At 42.3% G+C, this 21,365-nt stretch overlaps 1 protein-coding gene across 4 annotated transcripts in view; it reads left to right on the top strand.

The window, feature by feature from the left end:
• The window catches only part of RIF1 (replication timing regulatory factor 1), a 170,687-nt gene that overhangs the window by 86,400 nt on the left and 62,922 nt on the right, over positions 1 to 21,365 (top strand). For 2 of the 4 annotated variants that reach the window (XM_033944740.1, XM_033944741.1), the window contains exons 22-25: positions 841 to 880; positions 7,044 to 7,246; positions 11,633 to 11,732; positions 17,388 to 17,519. In XM_033944740.1, the coding sequence (XP_033800631.1) occupies positions 841 to 880; positions 7,044 to 7,246; positions 11,633 to 11,732; positions 17,388 to 17,519 (475 nt within the window). The remainder of the gene's footprint in view (positions 1 to 840; positions 881 to 7,043; positions 7,247 to 11,632; positions 11,733 to 17,387; positions 17,520 to 21,365) is intronic. The other 2 variants (XM_033944742.1, XM_033944743.1) reach the window with 2 other exon arrangements.

Here is a 21,365-nt window from a genome sequence, read left to right as displayed (position 1 = left end):
GGTCCTCGGTTTGGCGGGCAGGCTTTTCTGTTCCACCCTTGACGTCTGACACTGCTTTGGTATGTCACCTAACATACAGACTCCTGTGTTTATTTAACAGAATGAAAGATTAGTTTCTTACCAGGTAATCTTCTTTCTGTTAATATACACAGAAGTCTGTATGGTCCACCCTGTGAGTTTTGCAGTTTGTCTGCTTTCTGCCTTAGACAATTCTATAGTTCTGGAACTGGAGTTCTTCTCCTGACAGTTGAATGTACATGTATGAAAAAATTGGTAATAAAGTAATGAGTTTGAACTTTGGAGCTCTTTTTGTGTTAGTACTAGTTGCACACAGCAGGTTGGTTTCTTGATACCTCTGTTGCATGTTCATGCTAATTAATTGATCTTTTTTATGAGCAGAATGGAAATGTATATATCCGAGGAAGTTCCCCATGCCTTCTTTTGCTTTTCTTCTGTGACAGTGGAGATAGATTGCTTTGGTACAAACTGAAGAGGGCACTATACTCCACTGGTGAAGGAGGATCAGTTGAAAGATGTGATAGACATCCTTCTGCAACAGCTCACGAGCAAGGATTGATTACCTAATGAATAGACTTCTGTGTTTATTAACAGAAAGTAAATTATTCAGGTAGTAACCTAATTTTTCAATCATTGCCACTAGGCTTTCTTATTGGTAGAAGAATCTTGTATATATGGGCTCTCCTTTCCATTTCCCACTTTTTGTACAAGTTATTATATGGATGTTTGCACTGAACATCCAGTGAGATCAGTAGGTTGGAAGGAATTATAACAATATTTTCAATGAAAATTTTGTAGATTACTCATTGTTTTTGTTCTCAGGTCTGTTGAGGATAAAGTATACAGCAGTCTTGGCAGCAAAGTAAGTACAGTAGAAGAATTTGAATTAAATATGTAATTAGATGTTGCTGTGCATGTCTTAAATTATTTTGAGACTTCTGCCAATTTCTTCACTTTCACACTGCTTCCATAGTGGACTATGCTAATTAAAGTAAGTTTTTAAGAGAGCTTGTCTTTAAGATTTAGCACAAATACAGAACAAAGTAAAAGGAACAAAACCCCCACATAAAATCCAACAGAGAGAACAAGTGGGGAGTGGGATAGAACACGTCAACCTTGGAACAAACAAACTAAATTCAAAATAAATACAAGAGCACATAAATAAGAGCACATGTATAAAAAGTCCTATGGACATAATGTCCTTATATTGAAAGGATCCAGCCAATGACCCTTTACGGTCCGTGTTTCGTCCCCCAGGTGGAGGCTGCCTCAGTCTGTTGGTCCACTAGGTGTCATTCCAGTGCTGGAAATACAAACTTTAAGAATTCTTTAAAAATATTAAGAGCATGTAAAAGGCTCATAGAAAATCCAAAATCAACAGGGTACACAGAAGTTGATTTCGTATTTTCTATGAGCCTTTTACGTGCTCTTAGTATTTTTAGAGAATTTTTAAAGTTTGTATTCCCAGCACTGGAGTGACACCTAGTGGACCAACAGATACACCTCTGAGGCAGCCTCCACCTGGGGGATGAAACACGGACCATGTCAATTTGTAGCACCTTTTAATCATTGTAAACCGCATAGAACTTCACGGTTTTGCGGTATATAAACTGTTATTATTATTATTATTATTGACTGGATCCTTTCAATATAAGGACATTACGTCCATAGGACTTTTTATACATGTGCTCTTATATGTATTTTGAATTTATAGAAATTAAAGTTTGTTTGTCCCAATGTTGACATGTTCTATCCCACTTATTTTCTCTTAAGATTTAGCAGCCAGGGTGGCACTTTATCAGATCTCTGTTTCTTGGGCTCATGAGCAATTGAGTACCGTATTTGCCGGCGTATAAGACGACTTTTCAGTACCTTAAAATCCTCCCCAAAGTCGGGGGTCGTCTTATACGCCGGGTACTGTTTACATGCCCTTACTTTACATGCCCTAACATCTCCTTCCTTACCTCCTTACGGTGCTTACGGTACTTGTAAACCTGTCGGGACATCAGCGGGGCCATGGCAGGATATCAGTGTGACAAGGGTGCCATCTCCTTCATCCTGCGCAGCGGGAAGCAGCGGCGCTCTGGCCCCACCCCTTTTCTCTTTACTACGTCTCTCGCACATGCGGCCGTGTGTGGAGTCTAGCCCTTAAGGAAGTTGCGGGGGCGAACAGGAGGCTTTTGAAGGCTTTTAAAGGGAAACTGTCATACCAGCAAACTTGCTAGGGACTTGCCCGGCACTTGCTCTCTCCCTCTATGTGTTATCTTCCTTCTATCATTGACAGTTTCAGTTTGGTTAACAGTTTAGAAAACAAATAGCATGGCAGCTCCCATGGGTTTATTGTTCTATTCAGCTTTAGTGAATTAATTAAAATTGTTGAAATAAATTCTGATGTTCTTTTAAGTTTTATTTGTAGTGCAGAAGGTGTGCGGAAGAAGGGGTAGTCTTATATGGCGAGTATATAACAAACTCTATATTTTAACTGTAAAAGTTAGGGGGTCGTCTTATACGCCCAGTCGTCTTATACGCCAGCAAATACGGTAAATATCAACCACATAAACTATATACATTACTTCCCCGATATTTGCGGGGGTTCCGTTCCAGGAACCCCCCTCCTTTCCCCCCGCAAATCATGAAAAACCACGAATACAGTTTTTCATGGGGGAGACTGAAGAGAGCAGTGGGAGAGGGCAGCAGGAGAGCAGCCGGAGTGCCGCAAGTGCAGGAAATCACTCGTGGTATGCTCTGACCACCTCTTCCTGCACTAAGTCGGGCTTTATCCAATCAGGAGCTGCTTGTCAAAGCAGCTCCTGATTGGATAAGGCCCGGCTTAGTGCAGGAAGAGGCAGTCGGAGCATACCGCGAGTGATTTCCTGCACTCGCGGCACTCAGGCTGCTCTCTCCTGCTGCCATCTCCTTGTTGGTGGTTCGCGGTCGGAAAATACCACGAATGACTGGGACCGCGAACCACTGTCCGCGAACGACCGGGGGAACACTGTATGTCTGTGTTATAGGCTTGGACCCACTGTGTTATAGGCTTTGTAGACCCACCCAGCCCCTATCTTAACCAATACATTTTAAGCATAATACCTGGGGTAGTAAAACAGTGTGGAGCTGCAGGAGTGCTAGTTCTGTGTGGTGCAGAGGGCTTATTTCTCTTAGAAGCAGGCATTTTATGTGGGCTGTGCTGACATCCCTTAATGCAGTGTTTTTCAACCTTTTTTGGGCAAAGGCACACTTGTTTCATGAAAAAAATCACGAGGCACACCACCATTAGAAAATGTTAAAAAATTTAACTCTCTGCCTATATTGACTATATATAAAGTAATTCTCTTGAATAGGAATCAAATAAACACAAAGAAAGTATTTTATAATTACTTTATTACGAAATAAAAATTATAAAATACTTTATTCAATGCGAAACCTGGGCCTGTTTGGCTGAACACAAAGCTGATATTCTGGCTGGAATCGAAGAAAGACACACACGTAGCTCTTCGTCAACAGCTCTCAGTCTCTCTCTGTATTTGGTTTTTATAGCATACAAAAATAGACAAATATACCCTCCATCCTTTTTATTAAACCACAATAGCAGTTTTTAACGCAGGGAGCTGCGCTGAATGTCCAGCGCTGCTCTTGACGCTCATAGGCTCCCTGCGCTAAAAACCACTATTGCGGTTTAGTAAAAGGTGACCATATTGTAAAATATAGACAGCAGATATAAATTCAGAACTGTGCATAGTAAGTGAAGGGAAGTTTTCATCTCTGGGAATTTACCCAGTTAACTATTAAGTTATTTGGGCAAATTCCTTTGAAAACTGTGGTAATACTGCCTCCACTTTGCTAAATTTAAAATAAAATCATTTTTCCTACCTTGTCTGGTGATTTCTGGTTGCACTTTCTTCTTCTGACTATGCATCCAATCTTTCTTCCCTTCTATCAGCCTGTATGCTTTCTCTCCTCCACACCTCATTCCCTCCCCCAACTTTTTCTTCCTCTCTCCCTGACCTTTCTTTCTTTTTTTCTGTTTCTCTTCTTTCCTTCTGTTTCCCTGCCTGCCCCCTTTCTTTCTTTCTCCCTGCCGTTCCCCAAGCCACTGCCGCTGCCATCGGGGAACAGGACCCACCAATGGATAACAGGCCCCAAAGCCGACGCCGACGCATGCTCTCCCTGACGTCAATTCTGCAATCAGAGAGGAAGTTCCGCCCAGCCAGGCAGCGATTGGCTGGCCCGAACTTCCTCTCCGACTGCAGAATTGACGTCGGGGAGAAGAAGACTTGTCGGCTCGATAGATTAGATCGCCAAGACAAAGTGAGTCCTGGGTGATCGACTCACTTTGCCTTGGCGAGCTACTGGCGCCCCTGCCTCGGGCCCCCTGTCAGCTCCGGGCCCGGTGGCCCTGCGGCACACCAGGCAACATCTCGCGGCACACTAGTGTGCCGCGGAACAGTGGTTGAAAAACACTGCCTTAATGTCTGAAATGCCAATCCAATGCGAACTCTCTCACTCATGGTCTCTGGCATTGCAGCAGAAATAAAGCTGTTTGGGTTGTACTGTCATATTATATACAAGTTGTATTCTGCCATCCACTCATATTATCATTTTAAGAAATAATCTGTAACAAATCTGCTTCAAGGTGGGCCCAGGAAAAAGGGAAAAAAATCTGTTTGGGGGTATAGCTTACATCATTGATAAGAAATGTATGCTTAATCATTGGCAGATGATCATTTTCTGACCTTTTTCTAGAGGAATAAGCTTCATGCACTAATGATATGGGAATCTTTCGGGGCTTGTCAATACCCTAAAAAGCAGAAAAGATTTCTGTTTATTTGGGAACCATATTTAAATTCTATATCCCACAAAGCTCATAGCCAAGTTTTAAACAGGTTTCAGGAGGCAGGTGGTAAGTAAAGAAAAATATATGAGCTTTTGGGGAGGGGAGGTAGGTAACCTAGTCATGTTCCTATGAAGGAAGGCTAGGTGTTATAAGAACATAACGGACTCTATACTGGGACAGACTGAAGGTTGTCAAGTCAGTATCCTAGGAATAAGCAGTAAATTTTCCCAAGTCCATCTTAATAGCTTATGGACTTTTCTTTTAAGAAATTATCCAAACCTTTCTTAAACCCTGCTAAGCTAACTGTTTTAGAATTAAAACCCCATGACCGTACTCTTATCTGTTGCTGTTCTATTTGTTTTGTTCTCTTTTAATGTCTTAATTGGGGGTGGGGGGTGCATGGAAATGTTTTTATAGTAATTTTTTATTCAAGTGCAATAGGTGAGACATTCTAGACAGATGGGTAGTGTCAGAAGGAATCCATTCCAGATTTTTGTCTGTGCCTCTGCTTTACTTCACTTGGGCTCCTTAGCTCCCTCTACAGTTTTTCCCTTCTGCATGCGTGCCTGCAGAAGTGTGTTCTGCTCTCCATAATATATTATTTTATTTGGTTTATTTTTCGTCCCTTTTTCGGGGTTTCTGATGCTCAGAGCAATAGCTGCTATTGGCTGCAGATCTTAGAGAGTTTTAGTCACTAAACCTGGGGAGATGGTCATCAATTGGTAAGACTTGGGAAACCATCAGCCACACCAAGGGAGATTTTTTTTTGGGGGGGGCAGGGGGCTATCACCCTCTTTGTGATTCTGCAACTGTATTCAGTACAAAATGAAATGTATTTCTGTTTTTATTTCTTTAGTGTTGCAGCAATGTTTGAGTTTTTCTTGAAGTTCCTAGTTCATTTTTGGTGTTCATATTTCTAATTTTTTGATCCCTTGTTCTGTATTTGGTGAAGATCTGCAGTCATTTAAAATTGGTTTCTGCAACGCCTGTAGACCAGTACAGTTCAGTCTTCACAGATGGGTTATATCTCACCATGATCAGCAGGTGGAAACAGAGATCAAAACTTGTATATTAGTTGAGGCTCCCCCCTAATCTTCCAGTCTTTCTTAGTCTCCAGAAGAGTGGTAAGACTAATTTGACTCCCCCTGTTAGAGCTGTTGGAAATTTTTTAGGAATCCTGGGTCCCCTTTAGTGCCAGACGGAGCTTGGGCGGGTCCTGTTTGGGTATCTGTCTGGCTTCAGGTGTGTTAAACCCAACGGGGTTGCGTGCTGGGTCCCTCCCCCCTCATCTTCCTCCACCTCCCTATGTTTTTGTATAGATGCCTCAGCTGGCAGTCTGGCCACCAATACTGGTCAGGCCTCCGGCTTAGAGAGCCAGTGGAGTCTGTCCTGGGAAAAAAAAAAAACACCTGAGGATGTGCTGGTCTAAAGAGCTCATTTCCCTTGAATTTGCTGTTTTTCCGTTTTGTTCTTACCTGCTAATTTTCTTTCTGTTAGCCTGTAGACTGGTACAGTTCCCCACCCTTTTTGCTTTTATGCAGTGATTGCAGGTTTTGCTCGCATGCAGATTTTGATTTTTCTGCAGGTTCTAGTATTTTTCTAGGGCTGGGGAGATATAAGAACAGCAGCTATGGCTCAGCTGGCTTAGCTGGTGATCTGTGGAGACATTTTCACTGCAGGATTTTAGTTCTATACATGTTCCAACAGTTGTTTCCATATGTTTGTTGTTTTTACACTCCTGTTTGGAGTGTTTTTACTGTTCTCAGTTAGTTTTGCTAGGTTTTGCTTGGCTATTCGGCAGACTGGATGGTTAGGGGGAGCCTCATCTAATATACAAGTTTTGGTCTCAGTCTCCACCTGCTGGTCACGGTGAGATATAACCCATCTGTGAAGATTGAACTGTACCGGTCTACAGGCTGACAAGAAAGTAAATTAGCAGGTAAGAACCTGATTTCTCCTTGTGTGGTAGTAATGGCAAATCAGGGGAGGAGAAGGAATTGGGGACCCCAGCATGTCTTAACACTGGCCCTGTCTGCTTTATACAGAGAGAGTGAGTAAGCAACTACACAAACTTGGTAAAAATATGTAATTTGTAATCTGGTTAATAAACATTTTCTACTTGTTAGCACTGCAGTTTTTATCCATGCCCTGGATTAGAAATACTGATAAACTTGCACATCTTATTTTTCAGTTGGAAAAACTACTGGGAGATATTTTTCATTGTTTACAGTCTCGCTATACAGGGACTTATGACAGTGAGCTTCTAGATGATCTGTCTTCCTTCCTTTGTGTTACATTTCCTCATAAGAATAAGCAGATCCGGAATCAAACCATCCAGTTCTGGAATGCAACATTTGCTAAAGCTACACTGCTGAGATATCATGAAGATCTTAGGTATGATATTGTTTAATCACATTTTAAAGTGTATCTATTTTCCTTTGCTTTCTCTGTCCTGCTGTTTTTTTACATGGCAACAAATCACTGGTATAGCACAGAGTGATAGACTAAGTGTATCATTTCAAAATCACAAAAAGGAGAAGCAGACCTTGACTAACGTGTCTAACATAATTCCTGCTGATGGAGCAGAAAAGGACATGTCATTTTGAGATACTCTAGTCATGCCATCAAGATGCGCCCTCGACAGCATTTATCCTTCTTTCTCCTCCATACATGAAACTTATTACTTCAGACTGCCTGTTTTCTGACTAATAGGGTTGGTGTTCTTCGCCATATCTTAATCAGAAGTAATTCATCCTAATAGTTAGTACAGTGGGCTGAGAACTTAGGGAACTGGGTTCAATTCCCACTGTAGCTCCTTGTGACTATGGGCAAGCAATTTGACCCTACATTGCCCCAGGTCCAAAATAAAACTTAGTTTGTGAGCCATTAGAGACGGAGAAAATACCTGCATATAATATATAAACTACTTAGGTTGTACCTGTACCACAGAAAGGTAGTATATCAAATACATTGCCCTCCATGTTTTAAAGTAGTAATGGGGGTGGATTTATTTTGTATAAGTTCTTATAAAACAAGTGGATTATGTCTTCCCACCAGTAGATGGAGACAGAGAAAACCTTGAAAATGAACTCTTCTCCCTTATAAAACTGGTATCTTAGAGTCCCCTGGTCAGTATCTGTTTCCAGCAGATTTCTGCAGGTAAATGGATTTGGTATAGTGGATGTCCACCTGTTTTCCCTGTTTAAACATGGATTGAGGTGGTGGGGTTATAGGCAATGGAAAGAGCTGATTTCCTATAAAGAATTCTTGCTGGATTGATTTCTGGTTGGTCCCAAGATTCTTTGGGTGAGAGCATGCTGATGGGGTGGAGAATGTGTGTGGGAGGGGGGAGGGCTGGCTAAGGGCCTAACAGCTCAAGGAATGTTAAGCTAGACCATTAAGTAGTTCAGCTAGTTTTGGACATAGCTGCCAGTAGCTTTGGTCTGGGAAGCAGATTGGACCTATAACAGGCAGTCAGTTAAGAGGAGCAAAAAAGTGACCTGTAAAGAAGGTTCAGTGGATGGTCACATCCAAAACCTGAAAAAGGGCAATTGCTTTTGTGTTTTTTTTTGTTTCAAGGTTCTCCATTTGGGATAGAGACATTCTGTCTTCACTGTGGTAAGGTACAGAAAGTTTCTCATGTTCCTCTACGTCAGGGGTGTCAATTGTCAGTCCTCGAGGGCCGCAATCCAGTTGGGTTTTCATGATTTCCTCAATGAATATGCATGAGATCTATTTGCATGCACTGCTTTCATTATATGCTAATAGATATCATGCATATTCATTGGGGAAATCCTGAAAACCCGACTGGATTGTGGCCCTCAAGAACCGATATTTGACACCCCTGCTCTATGTCACCGAGGCCTAGCTGTACATCTCCACTAAGGAAAAGCCCCAGTGGTTTCTGTGATTCACGTTGATGGGTTGATGACACCAGTTTTCAAGCTTTTCTGTTTAGACTCGTGATGGATGCAAGAACCTTTTTCCAGCAGCCTTCTTGCATAGGAACAATGTGTGTTTGTCCTTATTTAGATGATTGGTGGATAAGGGTCAAGTCCTTTTAGGAGAGTCATCTACAGCCTGAGGGATTGGACCCTTGAGACCATGGGCTGAAAATGACCGATTCTGTTAATCCCATCATACTTTCTCAGATATCTGGGAGTGATCTTTTGATGTCAAAAATGGCAAGGTCTGGCTAATATTGTGAGCCTTGGTAGGTTACATAGACAGATTGAGGACATCTCAGTTGCACAGTCTCTGACTGCTTGGCAGTGCCAGCAGGTTGTTAGAAATGATGATTAGGCTCATGCTGATAAGAGTCCATGGCAGTAGGAAGGAAGTGACATCACAGCCAGGGATAGCAGCATAATTCCAGAAGTGGGAGGCCAGGGCACAGATGGCCTGGTGCAGCCATAGTAGTGGATATCTTGGCCTACCTTCAGGAAAGTTGGGATGGGTCTGGTGCTTAATTTTCTTAAAATGCAGGTTGCAGCCCTTCTCTGTTTCTGGGGAAAAGTTCATTTGAATGAAGTTAAAACAACCTGCCTTCCTGCCTGCCTGTTTTCTCCAAGGAGTCAATCATATCAGCCCTCTGTTTTAGACCAAGTAATTCCATCCATAAAACCTTAAAATGGTAATGAAAGCACTGGCATTTGCTCCATTTGAGCCACTCTAATACAATCATAAAAAACTTTACACTGAAGGCTTTTTTTTTCTTGGTGGCTATTTTACATAAGAGCATTAGACAGACTGAATTATCCATCAAGCCCAATATTCTGTTTCTACCAGTGGCCAATTTAGGTCACAACTGCTTGGCAAGTTCCCAAAAAGTTAAACAGATTTTATGCGGCTTATCCTGGAAATGGGTTTTCTCAAGTCGATCTTAATGGCTTATGGACTGTTCTTTTAGGAAAGTTTCCAAACATTTTTAAAACCCTGTTAAGCTAACTGATTTTATTATATTCTCTAGCAATGAAGTCCAGAGTTTAATTACACATTGAGTGAAGAAATATTTTTCTCTCTTTTTTAAATCTACTACTTATTAACTTCATTGCATGCCCCCAGTCCTAATATTTTTGGAAAGTATAAATGAGCAGTTATGTCTACCTGTTTCAGTCCTCTTGGTTTCATATCTCCCCTATGAGCGTCGGGAGCAACGCAGAGCATTCTGCACAGCTCCCTGTGCTAATAACCGCTATTGCAGTTTAGTTAAAAAAAGGGGGGGGGGGGTGAATACAAATAATGCATTTGGGGCTAAATACAAATAATGCATTTGGGGCTGAATCTAATATGAATGTTTGGTTCAGCCTACTTTGTGTTATCAGCAAATTTCATTACCTCACTAACTATTCCCATCTCTAGATAATTTATAAAGATGGTAAAAAGAGCAGATCCAGCCCAGACCCATGGTGACCTCTACTAGTTACTCTTCTACATTGAGAATACTGACCATTTAACCCTACTCTAGTTCTTAATCCAAAATAGGACATTACCTCCTATCCCATGTCTTTCTAATTTCCTAAGGAGTTATTCATGAGGAATTTTGTCAAATGCCTTTTGAAAATATGGATACACAATATTGATCAGCTTGCTTTTATCCAGGTTTGTTCAAAGCAATATAGTTTGAGTCTATTTCCCCTGATTACATCCATGCCTGTGTATAAATTTTGTTTTTTATAGGGCAAGAAGGGTTTCAAAGCTATAAGCTTTATCCTCCTAGATTTTACTTTGTGGTATTTTTTGGAAGCCGTAATTTTCTATCTAGTTTTGCCCTTTTGGCTGAAGTTAATTACACAATTCATATATACCAGGTGATTACTTTGCCATATGGTTAAGTACTGCTGAGATATTCTAGAAGGAATTTATAACCTTCAACTATGCACTCTCTTCCAGGAACCCAAAGAAAGGGGAGGCAGTGTCTAAACCCCTCAAGTAGTAGGAGACCCAGTGTCTGTCCTATAGAGCTCAAGAGTTCTTGGGGTGGCCATTGCTATGGCATATATTGCAGGGAGATTATGGTCCCACTTTTCTGGGGCCCAAGCATCATCCTGGGCTGAGTATAATGTTCCATTACCAGTTATTTGCAGACTTTAGTCCAGGTATGCTTAGGATTATGCTCTATTTCTTATCAATATTGTAGGCAGTCAATATTTCCACTTGTCTGGAGTGGCCTGTTGAGGATAGCAAGTGAAATTCAAACTTTAATAAGACTTCAGGAGAGGAAATTACCCTGACTAGTCCAGAGCCCTTCTTGGCTAGTGGCAGTTAAGGATGGTGTGTTGTGCTTTACAGAAATCTTATGAATATAAAGGAAAACAAAAAGTTAAATGTATGGATAAGAAAAGTGTTTCCTGGTACATCCCAGTATTCTGTAGGTGGGAGCAGGCCAGCTTGGGGGTTGGGGCCTGCTATGAGCTTTTATGCTGTTACATAGTTGCCTTGTCATTTAGAGTGTAGAGGTTGGACCTAGACAGTTTGGTTGTTTCTGGGTGGGGGTTGGTGGTGATAATGTGTAGATTCCACTTTTGCCAAGAAACCAAAAGGTTTTTGCTTAAGGGCTTGCAAATCAGTACTTGTCAGGGGGCTCTCAGCTGCTGGTCTTATTGGGGAGACAAATTCTTTAGCAGATGGAAAAAGGAAAAATATACTAGCAGTGGGGGACATAACCCACTTATCCAAACTGATCTAGTAAGACTTCAGTTCAAATTTCATCTTAGGGTAATGTGTTGCTGTTTTCATTTTTTTTTTTTTCTAATCTAAACAGATTTATTTTCCTTGCAGACCTATATTAAGTCAAATCAAACAAAAGGTTCCTCTTTTGTTGCCTGGTTTTGAAGGTTATGAAGTAGTGGAGTCATCCAGTGGCCCTTATTCTGATCCTGTAAGTATCTGTATGCTCATGTGTGATATGGTATTTATTGCTTTTTCCTTATTTTCCAGCTAGACAAGTCCACACCAGTGGGTTATATCCCCTGCCCAACAGGTGGAAATAGAGAAAAACAATTTCCAGTGACATCAGTACAGCCTGGAGCTGCTCAGTTTTTCTGTACCTCCAGCATATGATGCATGTTAGACTGGTGTAGCTGTTCTGTTGTAATTTTTCAACCTAAGTTCCATGGACCCAGACCACTGCTGGTGACTTGCCAGTTGAGTCCTTGAAGTCTGTGTTATTTTTTTTTTCCTCAGACTTGGTCTGTGGGCTGCTACCTGGTTGAGTTGGGGGTTCGTTTTGCCCCTGTGAAGCCTCTGCTAGCCCAAACTGAACCTTTGCCTTCCTACCCCCTTCTTTTCCCCCCCTCCAGAGCCTGTTTCAGGCTGGCTGTTGCAGCTAGCTAAAGTTCACAGAAAAACAAAGTGAGAGAAAAAAAATGAAGGGAGTGATATAATAAAGGATGGTATAACTATCAAAAATATGTTCAGTACCTAAATATTGTTCTGACTATACTTTGACAAAATTTTTTCAATACCATAATCCCGAACAGCTGCCAGTCCTCCTCCTACAAACTTAGCCAGATAGCTGAAAAGGGATCCTTAGATGGGGATGCCTTAGGAGTCGTGGCTGGCCTCCCAGAGAAAATGGTCCATCAACAGATTGGAGCTTTGGGCCATTTGATTGGTGTTACAAAAGCTGGAGAAAAGTCTGGAAGGACAGATGGTTTGGGTCTTCTCGGACAATGCTACAATGGTGGCATATACCAGTTGCCAAGGAAGGCACCAAGAGTGAGCCTGAAAGCCTGTTTATTGTTCAGGTGGGTAGAGCTACACCTACAAGTGATCTCTACTACGCATGTTGCAGGAGTGGAGAATGTCCAGGCTGATTACCTCAGCAGGCAGCCCTTGGATCTGGGAGAACAGACATTAGCTGCAGCAGCTTTTCTGTCCAGCGTTCGAAGGGGTCAGCCAACTTTTGATCTGATGGCTATGGTGAGGAACAAGAAGGCAGATCAGTTCTTCAGTCGATGATCCAAGCCCAGAAGCTAAGATTTGGATGCCCCATTCCAGCCTTGGCCAAAGAACAAGCTCTTTTACGTGTTTCCTCCATGGCCTATGTTTAGTGAATACTTTAGCAAATCACCTAGAGAAAGTGATCCTCATAGCTCTGGATTGGCAACACACAGGCCATGGTACACGGACCTCGTGCATCTTCAGAGTGACCAGTGTCTCAAACTTGAATGTACAGCTTGATCTTCTATCTCAGGACCCATTGGTCATAAAAGATCTGGATTGCTTTGTTCTTATGGCATGACTCTTGAGTGTGCGATGTTAACGTGCAATGGATACTCTGAGGTAGTCATTGTTACTCTTTTTAGAGCCAAGAATCCTGTGACGGTCTTCACTTATGCTAAGGCATGGGAGATGTTTCAACACTGGTGAAAGAAAGAGAAGGTGGAGCCGTTTAATGCTTCAATCGTGGTGGTGCAAGCTTTCCTCCAAGTAGGTCTTGACCAAAGGCCTTGCAGTAGCATCACTTGGCGTCCAGGTGGTGGGCCTCTCGTGCTTCAGAGCCCTTGGACACAAAGCTCCCCTGGCTTCTCATCCAGACATAGCCAGATTCCTAAAGGGGGCAGTAAGGCTCAAACCACCAGTAAAACAACCATTTCCGTCATGGAACCTTTAATGTGATTTTATACGGCCTCAGTCAGGCTCCGTATGAGCTTATTCAAGAAGTATCCTTATTGGATCTTACTGTTGAGATTGTTTTCCTTATGGTCATTACTTCAGCAAGACGAGTCTCTGAGCTTCAGGCTCTGTCAAGCAGGGAGCCCTTCCTCCCAAGATCATGGAGGTGGGAGTTTCCTCGTGCATGGTTCCGTCCTTTTTGCCGAAAGTCGTTTCAGCATTTCATGTCAATCAAGAAACATAGAAACATGATGGCAGTTAAAGGCCAAATGGCCCATCTAGTCTGCCTAAAAAGATACAAAAAAGGAGGCAAAAAATGTCAATAAGGACTCTATGAGTGTGTCTATCAGCTAATCACTCCTAACAAACCAAACCACACAGGTACCAAATATCAATTGAAGAATAGGGGCGCTCTCAGTGTGAGGTTGTTAGCGACGGGAGAACAAACTCCAGCGCTTCCACTTACAAAGACGGAGGTGTATTACCCCGCCTGCACACCATCATCGGGCGTCCCTAGTGTGCAAAATCAACTGTGCAGAAATACTAACAATAAATAAATCACACCAGTGAACAAGTGAGAGAGTGACTCCTCCTTGTTTTCTTTTCAGTTGTTTTTTGATTGGTTGAAAGTGGCTGATGTCATTTTGGATCTGCTTTTAAGCCCAGTCAGTTGCTTCTGCGGGCTCTCCTGCTTCCCTCCCAGCCGGTTCTGCTCCAGCCTTAAGATCCTGATGAAGGGTTTCACCCGAAACCGGTTGATCCTATGACTATCTTGGTTTCCCGCAATGCTCATTGACTTCATTTGGCTCGCTTTAAAAGCTAAGTTGGCTGTGGTTTCATTTTGTATCTTGGGGATTAGGCTGGGGAGGACTCTATGAGTGAGTTTTCAGTTTGATTCACTCTCTCACTTGTTCACTGTTGTGATTTATTTATTGTTAGTATTTCTGCACAGTTGATTTTGCACACTAGGGACGCCTGATGATGGTGTGCAGGCGGGGTAATACACCTCCGTCTTTGTAAGTGGAAGCGCTGGAGTTTGTTCTCCCGTCGCTAACAACCTCACACTGAGAGCGCCCCTATTCTTCAATTGATATTTGGTACCTAGAAACATAGAAAGATGACGGCAGAAAAGGGCCACAGCCCATCAAGTCTGCCCACTCTATTGACCCACCCCATTAAGTCTGAATGCTAATAACCTAGTTCCTTAACTCGACCCTCGTAGGGATCCCACGTGGATGTCCCATTTATTCTTAAAGTCGAGCACGCTGGTGGCCTTGATCACCTGCACCGGAAGTCTGTGTGGTTTGGTTTGTTAGGAGTGATTAGCTGATAGACACACTCATAGAGTCCTTATTGACATTTTTTGCCTCCTTTTTTGTATCTTTTTAAGCACCTTTCGGCAAACTTAGAGGAGTTTATAGTTTAGCCATCTAGTCTGCCAGCATTTTAGACTATAGGGTCAAAGAAAAAGGACAGGATTCTGAAAAAGTGAGGTGAGGAGAGTCCTTTGTTATTTAGAGGTCACCAATGAGTTACGACTGTCAGACATCTATTCTCACCAGTCAGGCTAGATGCAGTAGACTGGTGTCTAAGGTTACCATTTCAAGATGGATACGGATGGTCATCTCGTCAGCATATATTGGCTGTGGCAAGCAATTGCTAGCCTTCTTGAAAAGCATATTCCACAAGAAGCATGGCTTCTTCGTGGGCAGAAGCTCAGGCAATTTCACCCAGGGAGATATGTAGGGCAGCGCCCTGGTCAGGTCTGCATAAGTTTTAAAGAGTAGACATGGTAGCAAAGGACACCGTCTTTGGGTCCTCAGTGATGCGAGTGGAGGCAGAGGTCCCACCCTAGATTCTGGGACTTCATTTATGTCATACTGTCCAGAATACAACACAAAACATTATTTATATACTGCCAATACCTCCATGAAATTCAAAGTGGTTTATATAAATAATTATGGTGATGCACTAGAAAACGTGATTAGGTTCTTTTGCTAATATCTTTTCTAGTAGATAGGTGTGTTATTCTGGAACCCCACTCTGTCAGTATTTACTCTGCCTGCCTGCTGTCTCAGTCAAGAAGTTCGAGCCAAAACAGAGATTTTGATGTCAGACCTTAAGGATATGAAGAATAATCTATTGCTATAACACATTGGAGCAATGTTTGAGTTTCATAAATGTTTGATTGATGTGGTTATTTCAATGTTTCAATTAAAATGTTTTAACATGTTTGTTATACTTTCAGAGCACAACAGATTTGTAGTTTGGGTAGTTTCCCCATATCCCTCCTTCTTATGTGTTCCTATATAGGGCTATTGCCTGCTTTGGTACAAACTGAAGAGGGCAGCAGAGCCCTCTGGAGAAGGAAGAGGAGTTGAAAATCTGGAGTGGATTCCTTCTGCACAGCTTGTGCGCTTGGGGAAAATACCCTACTCTCCAGAATGACACACCTATCTACTTGAAAAGATATTAGCAAGGTAAGAACTTAAATCTCTCTCACATGGGTATTATGGATACTGAATAATTTTTCCTTAATGAGATGGTAATTTAAAAACTTTTATTTTTGCTCAGTATCCATTTATTTAATTTAGTAGTTTCCAACCCTGTCCTGGAGGACTACCTGCCAGCCACGTTTTCAGGATAGCCCTAATGAATATGCATAAGTAACATGGTAAATCAGGAGTGGGGAGACTGCCATCATTGCCTATTTTTTCCAGCTTATAGGCAAAGGATATAAGAGTTTTTTGGGGTTTTTTGGCAATTGTTTTGTACAAAAGATCCTGTTTTAGAAGTATTTGTAGATTTTTTGTTGTTGTTTGTTTCTTGTTTTGCATATACTGTATTTTTCGCTCCATAAGACCCACTTTTTTCCACCCAAAATTGGGTGGAAATCTCGGAGCATTTTATGCAGCGAAGGTGCAGTTTTTTAACCCCCCCCCATACCTTTTAATAAATTCCCCCCCCGCAAGCCCCTTTTTAAAACATCCCCCCCACAAACACCCGCCACTGCACCTTTTTCACACACTCCCCCCGCAAACACCCACTGCCGCACATTTTTAAAATATCCTGCCCCCGCAAACACCCTCCGCCGTCGTACCTTAAAAACATCCTGGTGGTCTAGCGTGATTCCTCCCTCGCTAGCTGTCTTCTATTTCCCAGACAGGAGCAGCGGAGCTCAGGCGCGAGCTTTCCGCCCTCCTGCCTGGCCCTACACTTCTTTCTGATTGGTTGCCATCAGTTTTCGCAGGACGCGGAAAGCTCGCGCCTGACCTCCGCTGCTCCTGTCTGGGAAATAGACGGCTAGCGAGGGAGGAATCATGCTAGACTACCAGAATGTTTTTAACAAGGTACGATGGCGGTGGGTGTTTGTGGGGGGGGGGGGTATTTTAAAAAGGTGCAGGGTGTGTGAAAAAGGTGCGGTGGGGGTGTTTGCGAGGGAATGTTTTAAAAAGTTGCAGCAGCAGGCATGTGGGGGGATGTTTTAAAAAGGGCGTGCAGCAGGGGGATTTTTAAACAGTACCAGGTTAAAAAAATTGTACCTGCGGGGGGGGGTGGTGTTTTAGAAAGGTACTGGGGGATGATAAAAATACTGAGACAGCCGTCTAGGGAGGGAGAGAGGGATTAAAAAAGGTACCAGGGGGGTGGTTTTGGCTGGCTTGGGGCTGGCTGGCTGCCATTAGACGTGCCCACCACTAGATGTACTCCGTCCTGGCCTACCACTAGACCACCAGAGTGGAACAGGGTACAAGGCATACCATTTGGTTCAGAATTTTTTTTCTTGGTTTTTCCTCCTCTACAGGTGGGTGCGTCTTATGGTCAGGTGCGTCTTATGGAGCGAAAAATACGGTACTGGTAGTAATATTTTAGGAAAATTTGTGACTTCAACATTAAAAATAACATTTTAATTAAACAGACAGAAAATTCTCAATTAAATCCAAAGATAAGTGGAATTGAGATCAAGTTGACTGGAAAACGGGATTCTATGCTGGCTCGAGCTGAAGACCTGAAAAACAGAGACCCTGTGACTCATGGAGCACAAGTTAAAGTAAGACTTATTCCAGAAAATTTTGCTAGTGATGAACAGATAAAATATGTTGACTATAAGACTTGAGGAACCTGGCTTTCATGATATGCTACAGTAAGATGCTACTAGTCAAAAGGAATAATTTGGATCTTTTTTTGCTGTATTTTGCAATCCTTAAAGGTGTCTAAAAGTCTATTTTTGCCAAATATTTGTAATTCAGTCACACTTCTTATTGTCATTTTGGGTTACAGTTTATTTTTCTTTGTCAAGATACCAGTCGCGTGAAATTTGGTTCTATTACAAGTATTTTGTTCTAAACCCCCTTCTAATATTTTATGTGTGTTGAACAAAGAACAATATATGTACTACAAACTGTTGGACTTCCGCAGCTGTGATAGTTTTCACTAAACATTGTATAGGTTATGGTCTGTTTCTTCATCTGCCATTGTTTGCCTTGTTATTATGTGTGTTGTATTTGGGTTTTTTCTGTTTCCTGTTTCCTAATAAGCCTGTTATTTATTATCTCAGCAGACTATTTCAGATGCTTGGGTATATCTGAACTGGTAGAAGTGGAAAAGGCTAGGGGGTGGGGAGCAGAGTGCTGTGACTGTACTTTCACTGGGCTTTTTAAGGATTTTTATCAACTGTCTCTGGAAAGGGTTGATTTTCCAGTCCTCTGAAGTGGATCCCTTGTGCAAGGATTGAATCCAGGCAATGAATCTCTGGGTAGGTCACTAGGATGAAACCAAGACCAGGCAGGCATTAAGGAAGAGCTGTAAGACCCTGCTGATGCTCACTCTGGTCATAGAAACATTATGGCAGATAAAGGCCAAATGGCTCAGCCAGTCTGCCCATCCGCAGAAACCATTAACTTTATCTCCCTCTAAATGATCCAACATACCTATCCCAGGCTTTCTTGAATTCAGACACAGCCTATCTCCACCACCTCTTCTGGGAGACTGTTCCGTGAATCTACCACCCTTTCTGTAAAAAAGTATTTTGTTAGATTACTCCTGCCTATCACCTATTCATTCTATGCCCTCATTCCAGAGCTTCCTTTCAAATAAAAGAGACTCGACTCATGCGTATTTACATCACGCATGAGTCTCCCCTCTCCCCCAAAGTATACAGATTGAGATTTTTAAGTCTATTCCCATACGCCTTATGACAAAGACCACGCACCATTTTAGTAGCCTTCCTTTGCACCGACTCCATCCTTTTTTTATCTTTGTGAAGGTGCAGCCTTCAGAATTGTACACAATATTCTAAATGAGGTCTCACCAAAAGTCTTACACAGGGGCATCAATACCTCCTTTTTCCTACTAGCCATACCTCACCCTAGCATCATTCTAGCTTTCGCCGTCACCTTTTCAACCTGTTTGTCCACCATAAGATCACGTACAATCACACCCAAGTCCTGCTCTTCTGTTGTGCACATAAGTTCTTCATCCCCTAAACTGTACCGTTCCCTTGGGTTTTTGCAGCCCAAATGCATGACCTTGCATTTCTCAGCATTAAATTTTAGCTGCCAAATTTCAGACCATTCTTCAAGCTTCGCCAGGTCTTTCTTCATGTTATTCACACCATCCGGTGTGTCTACTCTATTGCAGATTTTGGTATCATCTGCAAAGAGGCAAATCTTACCCGATAGCCCTTCAGCAATATCGTTTACAAAAATGTTAAAAAGAACAGGCCCAAGAACAGAATCTTGAGGCACACCACTGGTAACATCCCTTTCCTCAGAGCGATCGCCATTGATCACTACCCTCTGTCGCCTTCCAGTCAACTTGTTCTTGACCCAGCCCATCACTTTGGGACTCATCCTGAGGGCACTCAGTTTATTTATTAGACATCTGTGTGGAACACTGTCAAAGGCTTTGCTAAAATCTAAATACACCACATCTAGCACACTCCCTCTATGTAATTATCTGGTTACCCAGTTAAAGAAATTGATCAGATTTGTCTGACAAGACCTACCTCTAGTGAATCCATATTGCCTCTGGTCCTGTAATCCACAGGATCCCAGAATCTTCACCAATCTCTGTTTTAAAAGCGTTTCCATTAATTTACATACCACAGAAGTCAGACTTACTGGCCTTTAATTCCCTACTTCTTCCTTACTTCACTTTCGTGGTGAGGGACCACATCCACCCTTCTCCAGTCTTCTGGTACCATTCCTGACTCTAGAGACTCATTGAAAAAGGTCAGTCAGTGGAGCCACCAGAACTTCCCTAAGTTCCTTCAGCACCCTTGGATGTACACCATCTGGCCCCATTGCTTTGTCTACCTTTATTTTAGCTAGCTGCTCACGAACACAACCCTCTGAAAATCGATAACGTTTGTCTGCTGCGGTCCTGCTCCTGGTGCTTCAACCGTGAACACAGAACAGAAATATTTATTAAGCAATTCAGCCTTTTCTTTATCAGCTTCTACATATTTTTCCCCTTCACCTTTGAGTCTCATAATGCCACTTTTGCACTTCTTCCTATCACTAATATGTCTAAAAAAATGTCTTGTCTCCCCATTTTACTGTCAGCTGAGGTGAATGCGTCCAGCAGAGATCAAGATCAGGGCAAATGCTTATTTACTTTATGGCCTAAAAGTGCATCTTTAAGACTTTATCCTAGAGCTCAAGAGGATAGGGAGACACACTGCAAGTAATGAGTACAACTGTCAGGAAGGGAGAATTCCATACCTCTCAACTTCTTGGAGGGATTTCTGCACAAATCAGTCTAGAGAAGCGCACCAGAGGTTTCTGAAATAATGTGGTCTTAGGTGAACATTGCCGGTTTTGAGCCCCTTCCCTTTGGATTGGCCATGTCACATCATGTTGGCTTTTCTTCATAGGGAAAGAATGCTGGTTCACTCTCAGAAGAGGGCAGCAACAGTCAGAATGATTTAGACCAGGGGTGTCCAACCTTTTGGCTTCCCTGGGCCGCATTGGCTGAAAAAAATGTTTCTGGGGCCAAACAAAGGCGGAAACGCTGCAGCAAGACAGAAGAGGGAGCAGGCAAGTCGGCAGCAGAGGAAAACACTGCATTGCCCTCGATTGGGGCCACACAAAATACTTCACGGGGCAGCAGGTTGGACACCCCTAATTTAGACATCCAAGAGGTTTGGAGGGGAGGTGATCATGGCCCATAGTGACCTTGCTTTGTATGGAACACTCCTCTCCTGACAGCTGTAATCTCTAATGACAGTGTTTCCCTAAGAAAATGAGAAACACAGAGGTAGGAATTGATAAAGCCTAGTGATTTAATATAATGTAGTGGTAATGCATATGGTGGAGAAACTTCGTTTCTTTTTTTTTTATACTGTGCTTTTGAGTTCTTGTCTGTTTATTTTCTCTCTTAGGGTTTATTTTTGCCAGTGCCTTCCATATCATATTGCCTATACATGTACAGTACATCTTGCCCTGTCTTAGTGATTTATTTATTTAAAAATTTCTAACCTGCTTAAACCTAAGTGGTTTTACATGAAAACAAACATTCAAAAGTACCGTATATGTGGTTGTGGTTTTTAAAGATGCTTTCCTACCCTTTCCAGGGTAATCCAAGGGAAAAATAGCCCCTATAGTAGTGGCCTGTGTGGTCTCGATTTTTAAAACCCTATCTTGATCTGATTCTAGCAATAAAGTCCTTAGTACTGTGACTTCCCCATAATTAGGCAACAGTCCCTAAAACTATTCCCCCCCCAAAAAAAAAAAAAAAAATCCTCTGTAAAAATACAGCCATGCCTCCTGTGACCTCAACCATTGCCCCTCATATCTCCTTACCACCTCTAGTGTAAAATTCCGCACTATAACTCTACAATGGATCCAATTCACGCTCACAGAAGGCACATTCCCTGCTGATCTCAGCGAAATTG

Source organism: Geotrypetes seraphini, chromosome 5, assembly GCF_902459505.1.
Source record: "Geotrypetes seraphini chromosome 5, aGeoSer1.1, whole genome shotgun sequence".
NCBI lineage: Eukaryota > Metazoa > Chordata > Amphibia > Gymnophiona > Dermophiidae > Geotrypetes > Geotrypetes seraphini.
This window is presented reverse-complemented; position numbering and strand designations above follow the sequence as displayed.